Below are 21,712 nucleotides of genomic sequence, written 5' to 3'. Positions count from 1 at the left end.
ATTCCAGATCGTTACTGCCGCCTGCTGGACTGGAGGATGACAACCCCACAACCACTTTACATCATAAGCAGGTTGTATAGACAAGGGTTAGAGTTTACTTAGGTTACAGATTCAATCTGGAGTTTTCTTACATTGTATATTTAAGAAAAACGTCTTCACAGACCTGATCAGTAAATGCAACTCAGTGTTTGAGTCAGGATTAGTGTTCAGTGTTCACCAGGGTGAGCTCTGGATCAGGAAGTAGAAAGAGAAGACACGCCTGGTGTCAGTGATGGGGTTTGAACCCTGACCCTTCTGCATCTAAGGCCAATGATCTGCCAGACCACCAGGCTGCCTCAGTTGCCCACCATTATTAATAATTGATACTTTATTAATCCTTGGGGAATAGTGATCCTTTGTCACTCCTAGAGTCTTTCACACTTCTCTCTGCAGAGAAACAAGGAATAAAAGCTCAACTGAACATCCCTCGTATCTACATTGTCCATGCTCACAGTGATGTTTGTGTGGTGTGTTTAGCTCTGTCCTCTTATCTATCATGGAGCACCTGTTACCAGTCATCTCCCTTCCAGCCACCAGATGTCTCCACTCCCTTTTCCCTGCCTCATGTGTACAGGTGCATCTCAATAAATGAGTCAAAATCATCAAAAAGCTTATTTATTCCAGTAATTTAATTCAGAAAGTGAAACTTGTTTACTACAAAGATTTATTACATATAGAGTGATATATTTCAGCCGTTTATTTCTTTTAATTTTGATGATTACGGCTTACAGCTAATGAAAGCCCAAAATTCACTATCTCAGAAACCAACAATATTACATAAGATCAATTAAAAAAAAAGATTTGTAATGCCTTTTGTTTTTTTGTTTTTTTTTTGTAATGCGATTTTCACAGAGTCCAAGTTGCTTGAGGTCCAGTGTGAAGTCTCCACAGTCAGTGATCATTTGGGGCCAGGTCATGTGCTGGTGTTGGTCCACTGTGTTTTATCAAGTCCAAAGTCAGCGTAGCTGTATACCAAGAAATTCCAGAGCATTTCATGTTTCCCTCAGCTGACAAGCTTTATGGAGATGCTGATTTGATTTTCCAGCAAGACTTGACACCTGCCCAAACTGCCAAAAGTACCAGTGCCTGCAAAATGACCATGGAAGCACTGTGTTTAAATGGGCAGCAAACTTGTCTGACCTAAACCTCATAGAGAATCTTTGGAGTATTGTTAAGAGGAAGATGAGAGACACCAGACCCAACGATACAGACGAGCTGAATGCCGCTATCAAAGTAACCTGGGCTTCCATAACACCTCAGCAGTGCCACAGGCTGATCGCCTCCATGCCACACCACATAGATGCAGTAATTCATGCAAAAGGAGCCAGACCGAGTGGTGAGTGCCTATATTGCACATGTGCATGTGTTTCAGCCAACATTTCTGTATTAAAAGCCCTTTTTTTTTTTTACATTAATTTACTCTAAAGTTTCTATTAGTCCTCTGCTGGATTATTAAATAGTGTCTCTGTTTTCTTCCTTACTAGTTGAACCAGAATCTTTTTTTACCTGCTCAGTTTTGGGCTTTTCTGTGTGGAATCATTGGACTTCGCCTTCCCCAGAGGACTTTTGTTTTTGGCATACCAACCGATTTCTGACATCCTCAACTTAAGTTAGATATAGATTATAATGTTGTGTCCTGTGAGATTGTTCAAATAATACAGTAAGTAGCTCTGGATGACTGCTCTTTGGTTTTGGCTGTGAAAACTGCACTTGTTGTGGATCAATCAACATGAAAACCAAAAAGCTGTCTACGGAAGAAAGGAAAGTCATTGTGAATCTGACCAGAGGGAAAACCAGTCTAATACAAAAATTTGGATTGTCCTGAAATCACTGGTGCGCTGAGCAAACCTAACATTTATGATTTCACCTAAGTGACATGAGGGAAAAAAACCTCCACACAGTAGAAACCTCTGAAGAAACCAACAGTTGAGTTCAGTGAGTCCTAGACTTGACACAGCTACTGCAAACAAGGGATTTGTGATGCTGTAGCTGAACCTACTATCTCCTCCAATACTCAGATTTAGGTTATCCGATACAAAAGGCGTTTCTGATGCACTGTGTTGTTATATATGTCTGATAGTTTTTTTATTTTTTTAAGTCCCTCGCTCAATCCACCTGTGGATACAACAAACAACAAGGCCAACTCAGTCACAGCAAAGCAAATAGATTTTATTTACACTTCTAGTTTGTACACCATAGTCACGTATCAGTGTGAACACATGTGAGATGTAACGTGTAGTGTCTATATTGTTTTTTGGAAATCGTGTTTAATATCATTACTCCAGGTAAATATTTTGTATGCTAAGTGTGTTATATATTATGAATGCACAACACAGTTTGATATTGTGTCAGACCTCTCAAAGAGACTTTGGAATAAGTGGAATGACTTGCACATAAATAGGAACTAGATTCTGTACAACATTTACAATGTATGAAATCACAAATACTCTGTCAAAGGAAAAATGAGAATATAAAAGCTCACAACTGCAACAATGGACAAAAATCACAGCAAGAATACTTAAATATTGTTTAATACCTTGTGCAAAAGCACAAAACCTGTAAGCAAAGAAATTTAAAAGAAACAAATCACCATGTGAACCATTTGTGCAGTGAAGCAAAACTAGTTTCTCTAGTTAGGTAATCTAGTGCTCAGTGCTGCTCTCCTTACTGTGACGCACCTAGCTTATCTAGGTTACATTAGGAGTGAAAATGCACATAAATGTGAAATATTTAAAGTGACTTAGTTGAGGTGAGACTAATTCACAACATTAGTAGAATGTTGTTTCATCAGTTTGAAGGCCAGATCAAAATCACAATAAAGAATTAACTGATTATTTTCTATTTAAATCTATCAAGATGCGTACAATATGTAAGTGCTCTTCACATTTTAAACATACAATTATGTTTTTCTAAAAAAATATGTGGAAATTACTCTAATACATTAGTAAAATCTGATTTCTTGAGTTTCTGTGAAAGGCTAGAAACAGTGAATGAAAATCTTTACTTAAGGCACCCTGTGGAGTTTCTCTGTAAACAGCACAAGCTTTACATTTCAGTTCAGTGTTTAAGACTAGAACACATCTTTGAGGCCTAACAACATCTTTGGTAAATGTTGTTCCTTGGTCTCACAACATTTGCGAAGGATCTCACAGAACTCTCCAGATGCCGTTGCCTTTCTTGGTAAATTGTCCCGATCAACTGTCCATAAGTACGAAACCAACAGCAAGAGAGCTGTGAACTATGAAAGCCCAATGTTCATGCATGTGCATGGTAAACTGAACTCCACTGCTCCATAGCGCTGCTGGTGGTGAAAAACTCCACAGGGTGTCTTTAAGGTGATTCATCAGTAGTGATCAAACTATTTCTTACAGAGCTCAACATTCAATATGTAAACAAACACATAATTGTAGAAAGTTTATGAGATGACAGTAAGCCATCCAACTCGGATGAGGACATGCTTTAACTATTGTCAATTATTTCACTGCAGAAGCACTGAAAACAGTGGAAAGTTATAATTTGGCACATAACGTTGGCTATTGGCACCTTTAAAATATATATAATATAAACTGTTTCCAGAGAACCTTTTCATGGTTCATGGTCTGCGCTGAATAGTCCTACAAAGGCTCAATGATGTAGCTATTGACAGTAACATTTTATGGTGTCATATGCAGCATATAATCATGTCGAAAGTTGTGTTGAAACAACCAAATTAAAGGGTTAGCAACACATCACAGCTAAAATGCAGAACCTGAGAGTGTTCCCTAAGGTCCATGTCAGTGTTTGTGTTTTCAGCTTAGCAGATATACTTTACATGCTACATGAGATGCTGCCCAGAAGCACTGGTCAGGGGGATCAACATATTCATCAACAAGTAGTTTCTGAAAGCACAAAGTTTCACTTTACATTTCTTTGTCCAGATGTCCAGATTAAACAAACACATGTTAATTACAGATTAATTACATTCTAGTCTTACTGCTAAGCTAAGCTAACCACTTCCTGATTATGTACCTGGCTTACAGACGTGAATGATCTTGAATATTGTTGTGTGACTTGCATTTCTGTTTAGCATTGCCACACGACGATATGCCTGTCAATGATTAAACAAACTGAACACTAAACTCATGCAAATCTGAATAAATTAATTTTCATACCACTATGTAATGACTAAACTAATAGCCAACTGGAAGATGGCACGAACACATCCATATTCTAAAACATTATGGAGTGCTTTGGCAAATGGTTTGCAGTGATCCATTGTTTCAATAAGTGCCACAAAACTACAAGAAGTCAAGTGTGTGTTTACTGCTGGGGACTGTACATTCCTCTGTAACTACGTTTTTGGAAAACAGTGAGCAGAAAGAAGATGTAGAGCATTTATATTTTGGGCTACAGTCTAAAGTTCTAATTGTCATCCTCAATCTGATTTTCATAAAGACAAAATCCGTTTTTTTACAGAAATGCCTATATAATATATTTACAGTATGCAATTACCTCTCCATAAAGACAATTTAATTGCTTGTGGCAGGGTCCGCCCTGATTGAGCTACCTCTCTCACACACACACACACAGGGAACAATGTAACCCTGCGTTGCTCTCACTGATGGCAACCTCACTGCTTCCTGTTCATTATAATGCTCCTTCACAGCTGCTAATTCTAACCAAACATTTAATGCTGCTGCTACTTCACATGAACAGTGTAAACAGAAAAAAGGCTGATATCTTGTCTAAAGCTTAGGCTGCCCTCAGAATTCTGGGACCTGTACTATTAAACTGCATTTGCTCTTACCCAATTAGTAACCAGGGTTCTTGCCAAAACAACCAGGAATCTTGAAGATTTGAATTCTAAGGTATGAGCTGTTGGGCAATAGAATATCCAAAAACGACTGTGATACTGTGCTGAGTGTGTATGTGGCATTTAATTTTTGATCTCCAGAATAGAGGGGTTATGGTCAAGAATGGCCAGAATGATTTTGTCCATGTACTGCCTCAGACGCAGATTGATCTCCTCCTGTTCCTTCAAAGCATCTACCAGCTGAGAGAGAGAGAGACGGACACACAAAAAAACCTTAGAATGATAGCCATACCAAACATAATCATTACATTCATCCACCAGCAGCACACTAACCTCGTCTCTGGATGCGTTGTCAATCTCGGCTGCCAGGCACTGGGCCTTAGTATGACAGGAAAACAGGTTCTTAGCCTCGTACAAGCTCAGACTGAGAATCTGAGCGTTCAGGTCGTCATTCTGATCCCGCAGCTTATGGTTCTCCTATGGAAGCAAATAAAGAACATTTCCTTTGTAAGATGATTCTGGATGAAGCTTTCTGCAGCCAACGCTGCAGTCCCAGAAGGTACTACATAAAATGTAATTTGTAACCAAACATGTACTTCAAGGCTAAATACTAGAGATTCACTGATAAGGATTTTAATCTTCTTTAAAGATTCTTATATTTATAACAAAAGATAACATTGTATTATGTTAAACACAGTTTTTTTTTATTTTAACAAATACTGCAGGACACTTACTGGTACCAACTGACTCAGTACTAATACAAGACATAAATAATGCATGCACAAAATGTTCATTGTTAAACAACACATATTTTGACAGTGATCCTTTTAATTTGATGGTGCTCTCTAGTAACAACAGTATGTAACAATGGTCCTATCTTTAATTAACCTGGACACATTTCTACACTGAAACGTCTTGTACTGGCTCACAGACAGACTGATAATATATCTACCAGTATATCTTTGATGGCTTATCATGCAAATACTGCTGAATTTCATCATCCATGAAATGATTAAATGAACCAGTACTATGGGAGAAACCTAAATGTTTCAGGAACAAATGACAGATGTGTGTGAGCTGTGCATGTCAACCTGTTTCAGTCTCTTGACTTCAATTTCCATTTCAGTCTCCCTGGTCTTGGCATTAAACTCAGACAGACCCTTGCCCTTCCCAGGATGCTCCATTTCCAGCTTAAACAACTGCAGATACTCCAGCTCCCGACGCAGATCATCGATCAGCTGCAGGGAAAAGAGAAGTAGGTAGTTTGTTAGGAACTTTATTGTCTATGGGATGATAAATAAATAATTGTTGACATAACCACAAAGCATTATAAGTACTATGACTAAGATTGCAGTAGATGATCTGGGCAAACATATGTAATATGGTTTCACAAAAAAAAAAAATAATAATTTGACACTCACTTTAAAATTAAATGGAAATGATGCAAGATCAGCCCCTTTAGAGTAACACATGGGCTTCGATTCAACTGAATATTTCACATGTATTTCTCTACTAGCTAAAGCGCTTTACCTCCTGCATGGCATGTTTTTCCTTCTGGTACTCGTGGCGATTTTGCCAGAGCTTGTCCATTATCTTCCTGTAGAGGTCCATCTCATCTTTCAGCCTCAGACTAGTGTCCTCCAGTTTGTCTGTCATCCTCTGTTTCTCCTGCAGAAGGAAGATGCCAGAAAATAAGCAATTTCACTACTCCTTATGCTCTAATTTAAACAAAGAAGTTAGGTTAATGATGGCATCATTTCACTTTCTAAACTTTGTCTTTTTATTTGTAAAGTCACTGCATTCTCAGCTCAACCATTAACGTTAACAGCTTTCACTACATGTTTATTTTTATTGACAGAAATAACAGCCAGTACACAAATTAACCCATGTTGTATTAAACTGGAATTATTCTTTGAGTTAGTCCCACTGACCTGGTCCAGTTTCTCAGTCTGAGACTTGAGCCTGCACACATTTAACTTCATCTCTGTGTTGTCGTCATCTAACAGCTGTACCCTGCGTAGACACACACAAAAGACCTTAAAAATCATCTGCTGGTTCAAACTGGAAGAGTCATCAAAGACAGACAAATGCACAGATGAATGTATGTCAAGCAGAACAATGTAACGGATCAGTCTGGTAGCCTGTAAAAATGCTGGTTCTAGCTTGGCTTTACTCAAATCATAGATTACATAAAGCTGCAGACTTGTCACTCTCATCACAACAGTACAAAAGGAGCACCAATAGTCCCCAAACATACTGAAGATGAGCCCGTACCTAACATAGGTTTAGGTTTGAAGGAAAAAAAATGTGTCATGTGCTACAACTATCCATCATTATGGATGAGAAAGAAAGGAGTAGTTCTGCTTCTGATTAAGTTCAGGATGGTGCGCTCTCCTGTTTTAGATCAACTTTACCCTTGAGACTATAAATAAAGACAGAGAGATAGGAGAGTGATGTGGAGCAAAGGTACCCCAGCCAGAAATCTACCCACTGAAACTGTGGTTATGTAATATGCCCCTTGATGTTTTGTTTCAAAGAGGCAAAGTCAAAGCCAGCACCAGCATCTTTCAGAGTTGGAATTACCGGTACAGTGGAAATGTTACTTGTTGCTACAGTATATGGCTGATGAGGTTACTTCTTAGAGAGTTGGTCTATCTGTGTGTTCCTTTCCCTTTCCATCTTGCTATATGCCTCCCGGTGTCTCTTCATCTCCTCGTCCAGGCTCTGATCTGCCCTAGTCTCTGCATCCTTCACCTGCTCTTCCAGTTCATGGACCCTGGGACACACAAACACACAGTGTGAGGAGAAAAAAAAAAAAACGTTACATTCATTACACTGGGCCAAATTGAACTGTATGAATTTTAAATAAAGTAGATCAAAAAAATACCTACACATCATATTCTGTCTTTACGCTTTCTACAAACACTTTGAAGGTATTTCACATATTCACATGTAGATCATCATTTTACATGGAAAATTCACATGTCGGCATATGGGTTTCTTGCAATTCATATGATACATTTACATGATACAGTCATCTGTGCTCTTCAAATAATGCATAAACAAAATGAACAGTAAGCAACATGTGAAATTCAAAAACAATATCACATGATAAATTCACATTGGGTGGTAGTTTATCATATTGGAGTTTGTGTTATTTTTGTATGGTTAATCTAATTATTGTTAAGCCAGACAGTTTATTTTCCTACCTGTGGACAAGTTGAGTATTTTCCTGTTTGAGTTTAGACTTAAGGTCACTGTTGGCCAGACTGTCATTTTCCAGCTCTGTCACCTTCTTCTCCAGATAACTGACCTGTGGAGACGACCAGGCTTTTAGTTCATCCAATGACACACAGGTAGGGGTTAGCATTTGTTTTGTAAACTCTGTATCATTTTTATATCTATGCACAATAGTGTATGTTTGTTAAAATAATCACATTTACAATAGATTCATTCAAAATGTAAATTTCTGTTTTGTACTTTGCAATCTCTAAAACGTTTAAGTTCAAGAACAAAGAACTCAGTATGCATATATATGAACTGCTGCGTAGAAAAAGCCCCAGTCAACATGCAGATGTGTGAAAGAACATACTTGGAGAAAAGTCACACTACCCAATACTATAATCTCCCAAAGTAATGCTACTTACCAGAGGGATAATGCGCTGTATTAGTTATATACAGATACAGTCATGTAATAATTACTCCTAAGTCTAAAGGAAGATGAACATCTTTTGCTAACATAACCAGCTACTGGCTGGAGCTTACTATTCACTGCATTCACACAGGGATGGTCTCAAATTTCGTATCCATGTTGTGTCTACAAATAAAGTGTTTCAGTAGATATGCAGCGAATATATTACACATGTGCTTATGTTTTAAAGCTACACTATATAAATTATTTTGGTTATTTTCTTTAATGGAAATATATTCCAAAACATATCTTCTTGTGGACAGGCACTGTTCAAGTGCACACATGTCCACCTCTATATATCAGACAGCGAATTTCAATGATTTCTCTTGATTAGCAAGTGCTGCAGCTTGTCATTTATTGTAATTTGACCAATTTGACAATTTGTGTTTACTCAACTCTATTTTTCTGCTATTGTGCATGTGAACAGTGAGTGTCTCTAAAACAACCAATATTGCATCTGAACGCCTCCTTAGCACCAGAGCTGCTATGCCTGGTGTAGACACTGCTTTCTTGCCTAAAACCTCAAGCCTTTCCTTTAAGCTTTACACTATACCGTGTGATGAACCAAGCCGGTGTTGACCCAAATCCTGGTTCCCAATATGTAAAAAGTGCAAGCAGCTTTGCATACATGTGTTTGTACCTTCTCCGTGATGTCAAGGTCACAAGAGTCAATGCTGTCTGTGAAAAGATCCTCTGTGCTGCTGCCCTGACTTGACCCAAACACAGTGTGGTTGGCCTGAAACAACTGACTGCATGGAGGAGAGGACACATTGGAAATAAGCATGGACATATTTACTCACCGAACAAGACAATGATATAGACGATATATCAGTTTCAAAACCTGCTCTTTCATCACAGCTCTGTTTATCACCCTGCTAAATGCTGAACACACCACTATCCTTCTATTGAAGGTAAATACAGACTTACTGCAGCATTTTCATTTTAAAGTCTTCAGTGGGAAAGTGGGGCCACTTACCGTCCAAAGGCTGTGCTGGAAATTTTTTTATTAGGACTGAAACACAAGAGAGAAACTGAGTTATACACAGGGCTTTTAATTATTCATTTTTTATGAATCTACCTCTTCCTACTACTGCAATTATTACTACTACAACTCATACCGGTACTATCACTCCTTACAGCTGTATAAATTGCCATGAACATTTATGGTCTGTTTAATGTTTCTAAACCAGTTTTTGTTGCTGCATTGTGACAATCCAGCACAAAGACACAAAAACGGCCAATCAGTCACGCCACCAAATTGGGTGGTTACTATAGCAACAACTCAGGCTCCCCTTTTGGTGTGGGTGCAGAGGCTGGTATGAAGATGGAATAAGAGTAAGGGATTTAGGGGAATAGTGTGTGTGTGTGTGTGTATAATGGTATGCTCATGTAGCAGCTCTTACCTCCTTTAGGAATCTATCACCCTGTGCGCCTCCATTGTGTGCGTGCTTTACCTGTTGGCTTTTAAGTTTCGAAGTCGAGCCTCCAGGTCATTGAGCAGATTTACTTTCTTGCAGCACTGAGAACAGTAGATGTCCAGCAGCTCACTGCTGTACAGCTGTCGCATCTTCTGCGGAGTCTGCCCAGCACTACAATTACAAAGAGGCTATTGTGTTTACCATTTGGAATATTCTCTATTTCTGCATAAACATGTTTCATCCTTGTCCCAAACTAGATTAAAGAAACCTAATTAAGTATGTGACCCTCTTGAATCCTCATTCATGTCGTAGAGTTGCAAAGAGAAAGGCACTATTCTCCAAAAAAATGTATATGATTTTCCTTCCTGCTATTAAAAATGCCTATTGGGCAGAAACAGTGACTATCAGGGTGTGTGTATGAAGCCTGACCACAAACCTAGAGGGCAGTGAAGATCCTAGGTCTGAGAAGCCATTTGTGCGAGTGTCATCTTCAGGGCAAGGGCTGCTTGGAGTGAAATCAACATCCTCTCCCTCACCATAGTCCTCAAACTGCTCCTCCCCAGAAATGACCGATGCAGATGCTGAGCCAATCTGACGGCTAGGGTTGCATTAGTGAAGTAAATAACAATTAAGACTGGTAATATCAGTTAATGAAGCCATGAATGAACTTTGGATTCAAATCAGGCTCCTGACAACATGATTACTGCTCACATGCTCTCACTTGGAAGCAGTTAACAAGACCCACTGTCAGATATGGTTGCGACTGACCAGTTTTGCCGTGTTGGCTCCAGAGTGTTAGAGGTGTTGGCATTTTCAGTGCTGCTGTCCATTTCACACTCTCCATCAGCACCACAAACCTCACCATACGCACTGCAGTCTGGGTAGGACTGGGTGCACAAGATAATGGGTGGGCCCAGTTTGGCCACACCATTCTATAAATAAAAAGCACATTAAAGATTAGTATGTAAATGAACATACACATACTGTACCGACTACATTGTTCATATCACTATACCAAGTGTCAGTGCTGTTCCAATATATAGTTATACTATCTCTACAACATTGACTGGAATCAGAAATGAACAGAATGAATCCTTGGCACTGTTTCAAGTGGAGTCATTAAGGAATTGAAAAATGGGAAACTGGTCTCATCTTTGTGATTCATCCATTTCATGACTACATCACTAACTGATGAGGAAAGATGATAGACTCTAGAAAGACTGGAACAGAATTTCGTGGTTGTATATGATTCATTATCACAAGACATCCCCAGACTATACTTCTAAAAAAACATTTATCCTTACCAACAAATGTATCCTTATAATCTGCTGCTGTATCAATCTGCCAAACACTGAAAGTCTATTAATAAATCATGGTCCTGTCTGGCTTCACCCAACTGAGATGCCATGGCAACATACACACCTCTCCTTCTTTCTCTCTCTCTCTCTCATTTCAATAAACGTGTTTTGTGTGTAGAAATGGCGCACACAGCAGACATTATATGGTCTCTGAGGGGCCTTCCATTCATCAATTATACACATTTTTTGGAAATAAAGATGCATGTGAGGAGATATGGAGCTATGACACAGAAAATATAAGTAAAAAGCAGGACTGAGAAATCACAGCATTTTGCCGTGCACCTCAATCATTGGCTGACCTTTATCGCTCGGGTTTAATGTACAAGGTCCCCAACTCCTTAGCAAGTGTTACAGACTTTAAGTGGCATCCTCTGTCTACTCAGTGCTGTGTGCTGCATTCACACGTGTAACAGAAGAAATTGTGTATTGGGCTCTTAGTATATCTAAAACATTCACTTTGTATTACACCCAAACACGTCCTGTAAAATGTAGTGACCTGGGAAGAGGCATTATGGATCATAGTATGAATGACAAAATGACGGGACCGCTTAACTGAGCCAGAAGGAATTTTAATACTAGATGAAGTCTGTGAGCTAAAATACTGTGAGCTCTTACATTTTTCTCCATACATTGACTTTTAACTGCTAACCAAAAACAGAAAAACAGGGCAGTAACAAATTGTACCTGGTAAATGTAACCATTGTCAGTAACAGACGGCTGGTTAGATATAGTATTGTGAGGACCTGTAGCCATTTTTAGTATCTCGTCACAACCTAGCAGGAAAAAGACAAAAGGAAGAAAAAGTTCAACATATACCATAACTCTCTTTCACTTGTTCAGGAGATTGCAATGGTGGCATTTCTAATGGTATCCTGTTCTATGATGAGTTTACAGACAGAGAGACTCTGACAAAGTAAACCAACAAGAACAATGGTAGCTAATCACATTTATACCATCTACCAAAAGGTAGTCATCAGACAGTATGTAAATACATACTATGTTGGTTAAAATGTGTTCAGTATTAAGAACACATCTTTCCTCACCTTTGATAGCAAACACTCCATGGCAAAAGTCTTTGAAGTTAATTTTCCCATGAGCATTAGGATCCAGGTACCCGGTTAACTTCTTTACCTGTACAAAAGAAAAAAAAAAAGTCAAGCCAAGTTCATTTTATTTATGTATAACTGTAATGTAAGGTTTAAAAATACTTTCATACATAACCCTACTATCTTATGCATGTATTATTTTCTCATGATTTCAGTTTTCTAGTTGGTTGAAGTTGGTTGTGTAGCATTTGTAAATGGAATCTGTGATGAAATCATTAGGTGTGGGCAAATCAACTAAGCAGTTAATTGTTTTATTTCAAATCCACTGTGGTGGTGTACAAAGGCAAAATTGATGAGAATTGTGTTCCTACTGAAATATTTCCATTCCTGATTTTATTACTGACTTTTATCACTGTAGTGCCTGTCATAAAAATATGACCAGACTAAAAGTAGGCTTAACTGTATTGTAACACAATACGCAAATATTAAATTCCATTGTATGTCTAAATGTTACGATAAAAATGTTAAATATACATTTAGAAAATTATAAAATCTATAACATTGCTTGCTTTGAAAAATGTTGTGATGGTAATAATATATAACAGTAGTTGTTTGATATGAGAAATACAAAATGTAACACTAAAATTAGTACCAAAAAATATCTAAATGATGTTTTAGTATTATAAAAAACACACACACACAAAAAAAAACATGTATTTACCAATTTCCACTAAATACATTAAACAAAAACACATAAAATGAATTATATCTGTTTTGCTGGAAATTTGTTTGTACTGTAATAATTCAGTTTGTGCATGTGTTCTCATCCAGTACAGGAGCAGCAATGCACATTCAAAATATTATAATAATTTATAGGAAGATAACATGAAATCCATTGCTATAGAAACAGATGCTTTTAGAAAGAAGATTGTTTCCTAATAAAAAATGTAAGGGTAAATACAGGAATGCTGCAGAGCACCATTTTATAAGCCGTTTTGAGCAACTATGAGGATCATTTCATTACTTAATAACCAACCAATCCGGTCAAATACTCCCTCTGAAGCTCTGTCTCCATAGTGACAAAGAACACATGGAGGTGAGGAGCAGCATGAAGGGAGGAGGAAGTAGCTTCCTCTTAGTATGGCGGATTTATTTTTAGTGATGTGTTCTGGGTGCTCAGCCACTGTGACAGCTTTAAGGAAAATCCACTCTCACTGTTAGATATCATTTATGGGTAATGATCAGTGCATGTACAATCTGCCTCATCTACTACTAATGCCCATTTCTTCAATGCAATGTTCTAGTAACATGGTACAAACAATATCAATTATTCTGCATAGTACATGCAGAGCAAGCTCCCTCATATGAAACCAGTACTTTAAATCTTACGAGTCCAGCCGGTGTAAATCAATTACATGGATGGTTCAAGATGGAGTAGTATAGAAACAAAGCAAGCTGTTAGTTGGACTTCATAGCATTCTGAGAGTAATAAAATCTGGAAACAATGCTAATCTTTATTCCAAACCATCTTCAATCACCCTTTACTATTTCTTTCTATGTTTCTACATGTCATTAAAACAAGAATGCCACCCCAACTTAAATAGGCTAATGGATATGATATTGCAGGTTAGAGTAGCAAGCCACAGAATCATGGCTTAGGAATCGTTAACACTCTTGCTGGGCCAAGTTTCAGTACCATGGAAAGTGTACAGGCACTACTGGTGCTGAACCTGCCACTGGCAGTGAGCTCTCCATGGTCCTGAACCTGAGACCAATATTAGTTTATGCACTTTTAAAGGTACACTTAGGACAGGGATACACTTAATTTTTTACTAACAAAGCATACAATAGCTTCATCATCAGCGTCACAGTGTGCTTTGTGTTTATGTCTGAAAGTTTCGAAATATTATCCACCTGGGCCAGAGTTAAGCCAAATCATTCTTGATATACTTTTTTCCTTAAACATACAGACAGCCATGGTGACATTTGAAGAGGTTAATTTTGAGATCAGGTCAGAGAAAATGGCAATCACAACATAAATGGTAAGTAATGTATGTAGCTGTAACTACTGTAGTTGTGGATAAACGTATTAAATTTAAATTGCTTTTATGCTACAAAGCTGCTGCTGAGGTGATTTGAGGTATATATATACTGTCACTGCTCAGATACAGTGGCAAGAAAAACAACCATACAACCATAAAAACCTCATAGTGCAAGTGGAAAAAGTATGTGAATCAAGCTAACTGGAGTCAGGTGTTAGCATACTTGGAGTCTTGTTAAGAATATTTGTTTGTAGGTGTGGACTAGAGCTACTTTGGCCGACAAAAACAACTCAAACTTTAAGTTTGCTTCACACAAAGAGAATATGTGAATATGTGAGCCATGCCTTGGCAAAATAAGCTTTCCAGAGGATCTATGAATTGTTGACTTACATAATCCCTGTCTGGAAAGGGTTACAAAGTAATTTCAAAGACTTTAAAATTTCACCAGTCTACAGTTAGGCAAACAATCTACAAATGAAGACACTTTGGGCTTGCAGCTATTCCAACAAGAAATGGGCAGCCTGTCAAAATGATCCAAAGAGGACAACAAACACTCATTAATGGGGTGAAAAAAACAACCATGAGTGACAGTCAAAGATTTGAAGGCATCATTGGAACTGGCAAACATCTATGTTTATTAGTCTATAGTAAAACACTGAACAAGCAGGGCGTCTGTGGCAGGACATTATGAAGGAAGTCACTACTTACTAAAAGGAATATTGCTGCATGCCTGAAGTTTGCAAATGAGCACACCGACACTCCATAGCAGTATTGGGTAAATGTTTGTGGACTGATGAAATAAGGATTGAAGTATTTATGAAAATTGCACAGCAGAGAGAATAAGGAGTCGCTTCTGTGAAGAAGTAATTTATGACATTGATCATCTCCTGCCCCAATCAAATAATGTCACTAAAGCTGTTCGGTTTGGCAGCTTTTTTTTTTTATTTAAGTGTGACATTAAGTAATGTCACATCCAGGCCTTGCACATTTTATGAATGAAATTGAATAAAAAATAAAAATGTTTGATTCGGTGTACGAAAAATACATAAATAAATAAATACATAAATACATAAATAAATAAATAAATAAATAATCAGACCGCGTACAAGCCACCTCCCCTTAGGTTGTGCCAATTCACAAAAGGTATAAGCGATGGTGGAGGCTAGGCGCCTACCATAAACCGACGTGAATAAATATAAAATAAATAAACAAATTAAAAAAAACATATTACAACACTCAGCGTTGAAATAGTCAGAACTGGGCTCCGTCAGGGAGAAAGATGACAAGTGTTTGAGGAAATCGAGGCAAGCACCTAGGAAACAAGTCTGAACTTGAAATGATATTTCAAGCAAAGCAGTTATGTAAAAATCAGGCCCATTTAAAGACCATTTGTAGCCTATGCGATGTGACTGTATCGTCTAATCAATCAGACTTCCGCTACTCGACCTTACAGATTTATGATTGAAACATAACTCAACTATTCATCACCTAAAAAAACAAAAAACAAAAAAAATTCTCAGCCAGACTAGTTTATAAAGATACAGCTGGGTCTATGGATTCCATTCAAATTGATGGGGGTAACAAGGGGCTCATTAAAAGAAAAGAGTTTAGCACCTGATCTAGAGAATTTTAAGTCTACCGACTGCAACTCACCAGCCTTTTGATTTGTGAACATGTTCTTTTGAAGTCGTTGGATCTAAGAATTAAACTTGTCAGGACCAAAGATGAATTTTGTCTCATGTTGGTGAATAGGACCAGATTCGACTGCACATTTTAGGAACCTCCTTATTTGACAAAAAAAGTCACCATCTTACCCACCATGCATCTCGGCTGAGCTGCAGCATTGATGAAAAGGAACACACGCTCTATCCTTTCTCAAAAATAAATGTGAAAATGTACTTTGTACCTTCAAACTTGAGAATATGCAACCAGGAGAATTTATTTCTGGGTGTTTTAATTATGTAGTAGTGAGTATAGCTGACAATGTGGCTTTTGTGGGCAGGAGAATGCAAGGATTTGACAATTGTCCACCTGTTCAATACAACACCAAACAGTTTTGGCACGAATTGTCATCCGCCTGTGGTCAACACTGCGTGTTTTACTTAACCCAGAGAGCTTGAGGCCTGACCTTCCATTAACTTTTGTGTTTATACCATGGCTATGTACTCAATGACTGCAAAGTTGTTGCTTTTAAAAATAAATAAATAATAATAAAAAATACTACCATCATACTACATGCACTTTAAAAATGAATAAAATAAAAAATATTTCTATATTATATATTATAGTCTATATTCCGAAAACATGGATTGATCTTCCTGATGACCATTCATTTCTTCTCCTCTGTATTTTGATGTTCTTTAGGCAGAGTTGGAGTAAGTTTCTTTAAGTACGTCTTTTTTATTTTCTCATTCCGGGGTTAAACCTCTTTGATTCAAAATTTATAAAAATTTTTCACCAAAATCCCTTTTTGCCTTTTGTCTGATATTTTCTGTTTCAGTTGTTCAGGGGAAATCAGATACACCTTTTTGTGGGAGGCCATTTTGATGTTTGACAGAAGCTCCTCTAGCTATCCTCTAGAGAGGAGAGAAACCTCTCCTATTATGCTTTTCAGGCTAAAGAATACTGAACCTGAATTTTCCTCCTGAAAGGCTGCATAGATCGCCTCCAATGGCCTGTCTGAAAATGTGTGCTTTAGGTCCTCTATCAAAGGGAGCTGTTTTCGGGGTGTGTCAGTTACTACGTAAATGAAATGTGGTCCAACCTAATCCCATATATGTAGCCCTAAATGTTCCACATGACTTCATGATGGCATCCTGACTGTGCCGCTGTGTAATTAGCTCCGAATCCAGCAGGCACAGTTGGAACTGCAATGGGCCTCACTGTTATTATTTTCCCATTTTCAAAATGAGGTGAACCAGGACTGCAAGTTTCCATGCGCAGTGTTTGGATCAAGCCTGAGGTGGGACTGTAAAGTCAGACCGTAGTCTACATCAACAATTGGGGTTTCTTTATTAAAATGGTATCTTTAAATCAGCCATCAGTCTTATGTGTTTCTTTATGTGTTTCTTTATGTGTTTAGAGAACCAAGCGGAAGAAAGGGGTATATTTCACTTTAGGAGATTAATGGCAATTGTGCATTGTGCTAAGCCATAAGCGGGTTTGGTTGCGTCATTAGTGCGCTCCATAAAATATGACTTTTGTTGAGGACAAATCGGATTAGCTAAGATATTCATGTATAGCTTGTCCCCCTGGTTTTTAAAAAGGACCAGTAAATTACTAATCATGCTGATGGTGTGGTTGTATTTACCTTGATGAAAAATATTCTGGGTCAGCATCATAACACTCATATTTCATTAACAATTCTGCGTAAATATTCTCACCACATCGGGGTGATTGGATGCTGAGAAGATGACAACGCCCAATACAATAAGGTTTATTAAAGTACTAGATTGTCTGTGTCGAGGGGCAAAACATGATCCTGTAAAAAGTACAAGTAATCGTACAGTTTGAGAGAACCGTAGGCTGCATTAAAGGCAGCTATAAACACGTTCACATTCCCCGGAGAAGTGATGTATTCATTGTTGTATCGCTACTGTATCAGCACTACATCATCATTGAAGAAGGTGAAATAGTCGACCTCGAATCTGTCTGAAAAGCGCAAACAAGAGTTTGTCTTTGCTGGTTCTTAGAGGGAGCACAGAGAAGAACAACCCGTGATGGGGTAAACTTTAGCACAAACAAATCCAAAATAGTTGTGAGAGTTTTGAAAACGGCTGTGCAAGATCTCCAGTTGACCGAGAGGATAAAAACAGTGAGAATTACACATGGCATATGGATACAGAGAAATCACGTCAATGTACAAGATATTTTCATTCTCTCCAGCTGTGTACCGCAACTTAATGGCTGATGTGTGATCCCCCATACAAAGCGTTTCTGGAATTTATTGGCTCAAGCAACTTTTCCATTAAGGATTTCACTTCAGAATTTTTTGTTTCATTGGTGTTCCCATATATACATTACTTTAAGACTTTCATGCATGCATATTTGTGTGTCTGAGAGAAACTGTTGTCTAAACTCTAGACAAGCCATTCTCAAAATGGCAGTATCAATTTAACTGTAAAATTTGGCTTCTTTTATAAAGTCAAACATGCAATGTTTCGCCAAATTGTGCAATGCCAAAAATGTATCCTTTTCGCTCTCAGGCGTGCTCAGCCTCGTATGCTTCACGCTCTAGATAAGGACAGACATACTTTTTTCTCTCAGCTGAAATGAGGAGGGAAATACTCTTTGACAGAGTTTGCTATTGAAAACGCTTGCAGGAGTTGTGCCAGTGGCACAGTAGGTAAAAAGCGAAGAGAATCTATGTATGTATGGAAATCTGTCAGTCAGACAGAACTTTTGAACCTTGTGTGATCAGTTCATGTTAGGTTTTGGTCTAAAATGGCCTTCAAGATGATATAACTATGGTAACCTTTGGAGCCGTGCGTGTGATTTGTAACATGGCTGTCTAAAATGTTTTGTACTTATTTTTTCATCCACAAAGATTTCAAAGTCTGAAAAAGAACATTCTGTCTTTTACAAGGGGTATATGTATGTAACAGTGATAGGGTTCTGAATACTTTTCTTCTTAAAAGTCTTGTTGCACAGCCATGTCACAAATACCACACCTCTGTACCAGACATTTGTACTTACATTTTGGTAAATGTATTTGCGAACTAGGTTCTCTATTCGCTTTGTTTTTCCTAACAATAAGATGAATGGCAAGTTCTGTTACAGTTTGCAGTATTGTAGGTTGCTGTTACCACTTTGGATTGCAACAGACAATGATTGGAGCATGAGTGCCCGCACAAGCATTTGAACACGATGTAAACATGATTTGCACACAATAACGTACCCCAAATTAACAAATCATGTACTTCCTCTGCGGCCTGCAAATCTATGATGTTGTGAGGTTGTAACAAGTGTGCTAGGTGAATTTAGAAACAGATCTAATGATTAGTGATATGCAACCGGTACAGGTAACGAAACTTTTTCCTTAAAGTTACACATTCCATGAGCATTTCCAACTTTCTTTTTTCGTACTGCCACCTCCTGTCGGGCTTTTGACTATTTGAACGACCAATTCTACCGTCTTATCCGTCAGTAATTCTAAATTCGATTGCAAGTCATCCAGCGTACCACCTTGTCGAGTGATGGTGAGCTAAACTTGGATAGCCAAAGTTAGCACCGTCTTTCAGAATGAAGATGCAGCTCAAAGGGCCCCCGGACATTCACTCTTTATTGCTCTCATCCTCCCAGTCAGAAACAGTAATGTTTTTTGGGTTTTTTTGCAATTTCTGTCTTGTCTTTTCTCCCAGTCCTCCTGACAAATTGTAAGAAATACAAAACATGTCAAATTATTTTCAATCTATTCTAATGGTACCATCATTTTTGTCCAGGCCAGTTTCATTAGTTTATTTTTTAAAATGCTTCTGTTGAACTACAACTCAAAACCAATGATTTTCTGATTTTCATGAGTTAATTTTTAGGAATGTTTTATCTATTATTGCTTTTGTCAGTTTCATGTTATTTCAGTGACCATTGTGAGTTTTTCCTCACTGTATCTAACATAAACTGGAAAACAAAAAGATGACTCTTTTACACATTTTCTGGCAGCCATTGTGACAAATGTCTGTCAAATAGTATCCTGGATTATTTGGTGGTGAGCCATTTTATTCTGTTTGCAATTTTTTTTTTCAACCTAAACAGAAAAAAGGAAAGATGTGCCTGGCCAAATTGATGTGGTCATCGAAAATGCTGCCTTCCATATATGAGATACAACCACGTTTTGATGTTGTTTTTAAACAGTGAACCAAAAAATGTGTCTACTTACTCCCTATACCACAACTATAAATATAAAAACATTAAAAATTGTCACATTTTATTTTTGTTGTTATAAATTAGTTTTCTAGGTAATCTAAACTTTCTGGGTGTGTTTTTACCCCTGAGTCTTGGGCTTCACATTTAAAGACTGTAATATACATACATATACATTTTTTTTTGTGTGGGATGGATCCATTTTTGAAAAAAATCTGTCTGAATATTGTTTTGATTCTTGGTCACCACCCACTCATTTAAATAGCCTAGGCTATGCTGATATAGTTGATATTAATTCCTTTCTGGCACCTCACATGCTGAAGAGAGTCTAGGCATCAGCAGTAGGAAACGAAGTGGCTAAGAGATCCCTAGACGGTTAAATAACACGGAAAACACGCAGTAAGACACTCCGTGGAGACACAACCTGATTTTGGAGAAAGAAAACATGAGGTTTTCTGCAGGCGTCGTTTCTATCTGTCCTCAACAAAACGCCACTCCGAGTGGAAATGCCATTAGTAGCTAGCTAACGTCAAGGAGCCACCAGATGCTAACACCTCTATACACACACCTGTGACATTTAATACACACACGACAGGTCGTCTGTTGCTATCAGAGCTTTAGGGTTTATCATCGCCACTTTATCGTTTTAAAAATGTCTGATGACCAACCACAGCGTCTTAAATACTTGAAAAAAAGCATGTAAACACCGTCTATTCTTATAATTTTCCTGTCCTTTAGCCACAGCCTCTTACCTCGTCTCCTTGACCGAACTGAAGCCCGAGGTCCACCAAGTGCTCCACCCGAATGAAGCCGTCAGCATCCTCGTCACACACGTCGAAAACCTCCTTAAGCCTCCTCAGACACTGCAGGAGCTGTTCCTGGTCGGGGAAAACATGTCCTTCCATTGTGGAGCAGGCTTCGTCGGCGGGAGTCGTATTTTTCCAAGTCAAATGGACTGTAGGAGAATCGGAGTGACGGTCGCCATCATCATTCATCTTCAGCTCCACCGGACCCGCTCGGTGCACCTGTGACGTAAGCCGCTTCGGCTGCTGTAGGAGCGAGGGACGTCACGGAAGTGCGCGATCATTTACGACTTGGACGCGAGACATTGCGTCACAGGCCAGCTGCTAATTAGTAATCCAGGTGTGTTGGCCCTTCGCGTCCTGCTTCCCTCTCAGCTGATGCGTTCAGGAACTCGCCCCACTCCAAGAAATGCCAGAAATAACCAAATAAATATTACTATTGTGAGTTTACAACTAAGAACGAAGCTATGGAAATTTTGAAATAGCATATTCCTGTTCTTACAAGATAAAATAAATAACATTCCCGTTTTTACATATCAAATGTTGCATTCACGAGCAATAAAACAGCTTTACTCAGTTACAATACATTCTGAGTTCTCACCCATTCGACGCTACTTGGTGTGACCAGTAGATTATGAAAGAGATCATTCGAATATAATCCAAT

General features: G+C 38.3%; 1 protein-coding gene and 1 long non-coding RNA gene across 2 annotated transcripts; one reads left to right on the top strand and one right to left on the bottom strand.

Annotated features, from left to right (window-relative positions):
• Positions 1–4: 4 nt before the first annotated feature.
• On the top strand, positions 5–2,941 carry LOC113156116. Its single transcript, XR_003298283.1, has 4 exons — positions 5–71; positions 517–613; positions 892–1,375; positions 1,524–2,941. It is a non-coding gene; the product is annotated as an uncharacterized LOC113156116 (long non-coding RNA).
• rab11fip4a (RAB11 family interacting protein 4 (class II) a) lies at positions 2,306–21,288 on the bottom strand. The gene is made up of 15 exons (XM_026350984.1): positions 20,998–21,288; positions 12,342–12,429; positions 11,983–12,071; positions 10,709–10,872; positions 10,377–10,538; positions 9,977–10,111; positions 9,499–9,534; positions 9,163–9,271; positions 8,041–8,144; positions 7,467–7,607; positions 6,763–6,844; positions 6,362–6,499; positions 5,923–6,069; positions 5,165–5,308; positions 2,306–5,071 (listed from the first exon to the last, which is right to left on the bottom strand). The coding sequence occupies exons 1-15, from the start codon at positions 21,238–21,240 to the stop codon at positions 4,955–4,957; spliced, it is 1,899 nt and encodes a 632-aa protein (XP_026206769.1). The 5' UTR covers positions 21,241–21,288; the 3' UTR covers positions 2,306–4,954.
• Positions 21,289–21,712: the final 424 nt, after the last annotated feature.

Source organism: Anabas testudineus, chromosome 8 (assembly GCF_900324465.2).
Source record: "Anabas testudineus chromosome 8, fAnaTes1.2, whole genome shotgun sequence".
Lineage (NCBI taxonomy): Eukaryota > Metazoa > Chordata > Actinopteri > Anabantiformes > Anabantidae > Anabas > Anabas testudineus.
This window is presented reverse-complemented; position numbering and strand designations above follow the sequence as displayed.